The 5,242-nt window shown below is 43.2% G+C and overlaps 1 protein-coding gene across 1 annotated transcript in view; it reads right to left on the reverse strand.

Annotated features, from left to right (window-relative positions):
* Positions 1–784, reverse strand: part of LYG1 (lysozyme G-like 1) — an 8,047-nt gene extending 7,263 nt beyond the window's left edge. Inside the window, exon 1 of the mRNA XM_008590637.1 lies at positions 714–784. Within this exon, the coding sequence (XP_008588859.1) occupies positions 714–756 (43 nt within the window). The 5' untranslated portion in view covers positions 757–784. The remainder of the gene's footprint in view (positions 1–713) is intronic.
* Between the last annotated feature and the right edge of the window lie 4,458 nt (positions 785–5,242).

Genomic DNA, 5,242 nt, shown 5'->3' on the forward strand with positions numbered 1-5,242 from the left:
AGTGGTGCACATGCAGGTGAGGCAGAGGGCCAGGTCTCTGCATGGGGGCTCCCTCTTTTTTAGACATTTGCTGAATGCATGAGTCAGTTAGTAAACAAATGGATATAAGACTCTATCTGAGAAATTTTTTGAATTTACAGCCAGGAAAAGTTTTGCTTCTCCTGAGGAACTATGTTTCCTCCTTTCATTTACAAAAACCAAGTTCTTTCCCTCTTTGTCCCAGCTGCAAGGAACCTCAAGACCAAAGCCGAAGTTCAATCACAGCGACTATGTCAGCCCCAGCAGGTAGCTTAGTCACAACTCAATACCCTTGATACTGGTTTTCTGTTTGAATTACATTAGTCTTATTACAGCAACCACATCAATCCTTCTATGGAAATACTTGCTTATGGTGTATAAATAAATTTAATAAATACTTTTGGTGAAAAAGTTTCTATAATGGAATAATGAGCAGTTATTAATGGCGTACATTTAAAGTCTAGCCTCTGGTAATGCTGTTTTAAGCCCACCCTGCATTCTGGAGAGCCCCATCCTTTTGTGGGATCCTGGAAGAGGCTGCTTGTCAGTGGCTGTTACTAACTCCAGCGTTTACCCGACAGCTTAGGAGAAAAATAATGTTTTCTATTGCAGTTTCAAGTATCAGAAGTACCATTATGTTCCTATTTTATCCTTTACTTCTCCAAGGTCATTTGGAAAAAACGAACCACACTCACCAATCAGGGCAAGGAGGCCCAGAAGCAGCCACAGTGCAGACATAGCGATGATCTGGCTCTACGGCTTCTGGAATGCTTTGAAAATAAAAATTAGCTTGAAAATGTGGAAATGTCAGTGTGGTTGTAATTTCTATGGAAGGGGAGGGGATGAAAGGAACAAGTGTCCCTCTGTCTGAACTAAGAAAATGAATGATTTTGATCATAGTGAAAAAAGCAGAAGTAATCCTTCCAAGTAGCTTAAAAATGGCAAGACTCCTGCTCAGCCCACAGGACTCAACATACCATCCAGTTACCGAATAATTATTTCAAGAAGCCGACATGCTTTGAGGCTTAACACTGAGAAACACGGTGACCTGACTCCAGACTCTGAAAAGCAAATTTTTGTTGCATGTGCCTTATCCCAAGAGCCTATTCATTATCAAAAGATAACACAAAAAGGAGAATTTTGTATTAGTGAGCTCTCTGAATTTGGGTTCTATTTTCTTCAGGTTAGAGGAAAGGTCAGACTTTCCTCAGGGCCTTGGAACACGTACTGAGTGTTTGCTTTGGGTGGAGGAAGGGTTGCAAGACATTTCCCACTATTCTAACTCCCAGCCTGGGATCCCAGACACCCGTGGCTGCTCGGAGCCATGTTCCCCATTCTCTCTCTGTAAAACTCCTGCGCAGGAACAAACCTGGGCCAGAGCCCAGTGAGGATGGAGAAACAGCCTACTTTCATCAGCAAAGACAAATCTGCATGAGGATGGGTCATGCGCAGAGTCCCAGGATTGAACTCACGAGGTGCTCACTAAACTGGAGAACGGACAACCGGCTCAAGCTCTTTCTTTCTCGTCCCAAGTGTCCTCTCATTTCCTTTCACGTGTATGCACAGCCCTGGTTCCCCCACTAGCTACCAAACCAGTACCCAAGTGCGGTCCACAATAGTTTGTAGCTGATCACAAGGCATGTAGAGGAGTCGTCCCCCTGCCCCCAAAGCCTCCACCTCCCACAAACCCCTCTCTGCAGGGTGTTTCCCATCTCCCTTGTCAGCTGAGCCTGGAGACCTATTTTGTTTTAATTGAAACATAATTGATTATACATATTTGTGGGGTACAGCGTTGACTATCAATACTTGTGTACAGTATGTGATGATCAAATCAAGAAATTAGCATATTCATCATTACAAAACGTAATCATTCTTTGTGTCCATTACCCTCGTTACATGCAGGGGCGTGTGTATGAACACGGCCCTCAGCACCTCATGACCTTTTCTCACCTCTTCTGTTTTAAGGTTATTCTTATGGCCGGTTTCTTCCAAACACCCAGGAAGAGAATGCACCTCAGGAGAGACATTAAGGAGGTCATTTGAATTCCATCCTCTTAAATGGAGAGGGCGTGTGCCCTTCAGACATGGCCATGCTTTTTGTTTTTCTTCCCTACAACATTGAGATCTTCTGTCTGATTTCACTTAATTGCCCAGAAAATATTATGCTCAGTCCCAACCCAGAAAGCTACAGGAACTTGGAATTTTAGCTGGGTCTGCATGAACTCTCAGGTTTAATTACCCAACAGCACCTCTTGAACCTCCTTGAACAGCACTGAATGAGAGGACAATCAACCCCAGGGAAAAAGAATGGAGAAAGAGCTGCTTAGGTACAGGAGCCGCTCGTGGTTTCATGACAGTGTATCATTACAGAGACCTCTCTCTGGCTTTACGGAAAGGGCCCTTCAGAAAAAATCACTGCTCACATTCCAATGCTAAACCCAGGGCATGTCACTCTTTTTTCTGCCTTTCCAGGAAAAAAAAACAAAAAAGAAAACCTTCCTCTCGGAAACCCACGTGGGAAGACTTAGCTTTTACTGCCGCATGAGCGACACCTCATTTTCCAAGCATGGATTTGTGTTGAGCAAGCACTTCAGTGACAAGTCTATGTAAATACATGTGCCAATTACTTAGGAACACAGAGTTACTTTCTGGTTGCCCCTGAGACCAAGGCTTCAAAGTAAATTTTTTCAATTACATCAGGGAAGAGCAAAAAGTGACAATGGACTTCTTATAGCGACAGACAATGTGTTCCATCCATAGACACAGCATGATGAAGCAGCCCGACCTTTGTGGCTGGCTTTACAGGTGCTGAACAGTGCTGTATGTTTAGAAGGGATTGTCGAGTCGTCACTGGGAGCCTTGACTAATTTGTGCTCCAGGAGCCTATGACTAATTTGTTAATGCCCTGTGGCTCCCTGCACTGAAGCCATGGTGAAAACGTCAGGCCAAGACGGCACACTGGTCATGATGCCAAGCACAGCATCTACAGTGACATCCCTCTTCTCCCTTCCTGGAGAGAAAAACAGTGACAGAGCAAGGGGGCACCAACAGCTGGAGCAACAGGCCACCCTGGAAACTGACCACCTGAGCATCCCTTGGCAGCTAATTCAAGTTCCTGGTGGCTTTGATGAGAACAACTTTCTCTACCCACTCTCTCCACGCAGTACTTGATAATTCCCAAAGCACTGTTTTGATTCTAAGGCATAATTGACCATTTCTATTTCAGCTCAACATTTTTTCTGGAAAAGGTAGAAATAGGGGTCTTTGGTTTTTTGTAGTTCTCTCACCGTAGGACTCCCATTTCTTTTCCATGAATACTCTTGATCATCACCTTAACCTTGAACAATAGCATCACAGGTCCTTGGGGTCCTCCAACCAGCCCAGAAATGTGCTGTTTTAACATCCTGATGTGCTGAGAGATGAAGGTGGCCCTGCCCTGTCGTGGCCCCCACATCTGATCCTCTACACATCTGCGTTAAGTATGGTCTCCCAGTCCAAGCTGTGTTGTCACCTTGTTTTTGTGGTGCCACGTCTCTGCGTCTGCCTGCTCCTGTGGGCTGATAGGCCCCCCCAGGAGCATCACATCTTGGTCATAGCCCCCTTGCTGTTCTGCCCCTCCCTGCCTTCCTCACCCACATGGCAACATCCCAGCCCATTGCTTTGCAGACTGCTATGCACAACAAGACTTCGAGTAATATTAGCAATGACAGTCACAGATATAAAATGCTTCTGTCACCAGGATCACATTTTCTTAAGAAAAATCTAACTTTTTAGAGGGAAATATAAGGCAGCAACATGACAGCTTGTTCTAAACTGTCACTTTTTGCAGAGCTTCATTTTCATATGATCCGTGAAAATACATATTTACTAAATTTGGGTTGTGAGCAGCATGGTATATACAAGGGAACTTTAAAAAATTCGTGGAAAGGTTCCTATTATTTTTCGATTATATTTTTCCACAAACTTTTTGAAGTACCCTCATATTTACTTAATTTGGATTACCAGGCTAGAAGAGCTCGAAGTCTGATGGTTTCTCTTCCCTCCCTGCAGGCAAATTCTTTCTCAGAGCGGCCTCTGCATTGCTTTCTTCACTCTGCCCAGTTGGGTTTCCCAGTGTTGAGGACTCCAGGAAGGCTCTTCTGGAATAATGTATTCTGGACAAAGATCGAATCAAAGACCTTGGCCTCTCTGTTCCACCCCTACACTCCTGAAGCTTGTCTATCTTTTTATTCTGTTAGCCAAGACTTAAGCTACAAGACATGTTGGCTTTTGTTTTTTCACAGCTTCCAAAGAAAATAAGACTCTCTTGTAGAACTGTCACTCAAGGGGTGCAGGTTAATGTAAGATTAACAAGACCGAGCATGAGGGTAGGAAGGAGATTTACCATCTGGCAAAATACACCTTAGTCCTTTGGCTTTGAATCAACAATGAAGACATCCCATTTGGCCTATTACAGCTATGGTTAAATGAGCACATATTTCTGTTCTCTCTTTCTTTGTTTGAACATGCTCACAAATCTGAAAGTAACTGCATACTTCATGAAAATAAATCTAAATTTTTATAAGTATTGTAATGAACAGGGGAAAATTTACTCCATCATCTACATATCTTTTAAAACTTGGATTTCCTTGCAAGATCTTTAAGTTTCTTCTGATTCCAACCTTTCTTATTTACTCAGCAGCAGAGACACAATCATTACCAATTGATCACCATACACTGGATATTTCGTCCTAAATAAGCCCAAACGTAAGTTCCACGCCTCCATTTTACACTCACCTGTCTTCAGTTAGCTCTTGTCCTTAGAAGTAGTGAGCCCACAGCACTTTATATAGAGTCTCTGTCCTGCTTCCTCTTTTTAAAAATGTTGACCTCATCCTACTAATAAGAGATTTACGGCAAATCTCATAAATTATAATAATAATCATAATAATTACAAATACTTTGAACTTATATAGGGCCTTTTATTCAACAATGTCCTGGGATTTTGCAAACATTAACCAATTAGTTCCTTAACTTCACCTCACAAGGCGGATCCCAGTTGTAGACTCACTTTGACACTTATGCATCCAGCACTTGTTTTTATTCACACCAGTTTCTGAGAGTGAGGGCTGGGTAAGAAAGCAAGCAAGAAAGAAGGAAGCGAGAGAGAGAGAGAGAGGAGGAGAGAGAGAGAGAGAGAGAGAGGAGGAGAAAGAAAGGAAGGAAGGGAGGAAGAAAGGAGGGA

The sequence above is a fragment of the Galeopterus variegatus genome, unplaced genomic scaffold (genome assembly GCF_000696425.1).
Source record: "Galeopterus variegatus unplaced genomic scaffold, G_variegatus-3.0.2 Scaffold6237, whole genome shotgun sequence".
NCBI lineage: Eukaryota > Metazoa > Chordata > Mammalia > Dermoptera > Cynocephalidae > Galeopterus > Galeopterus variegatus.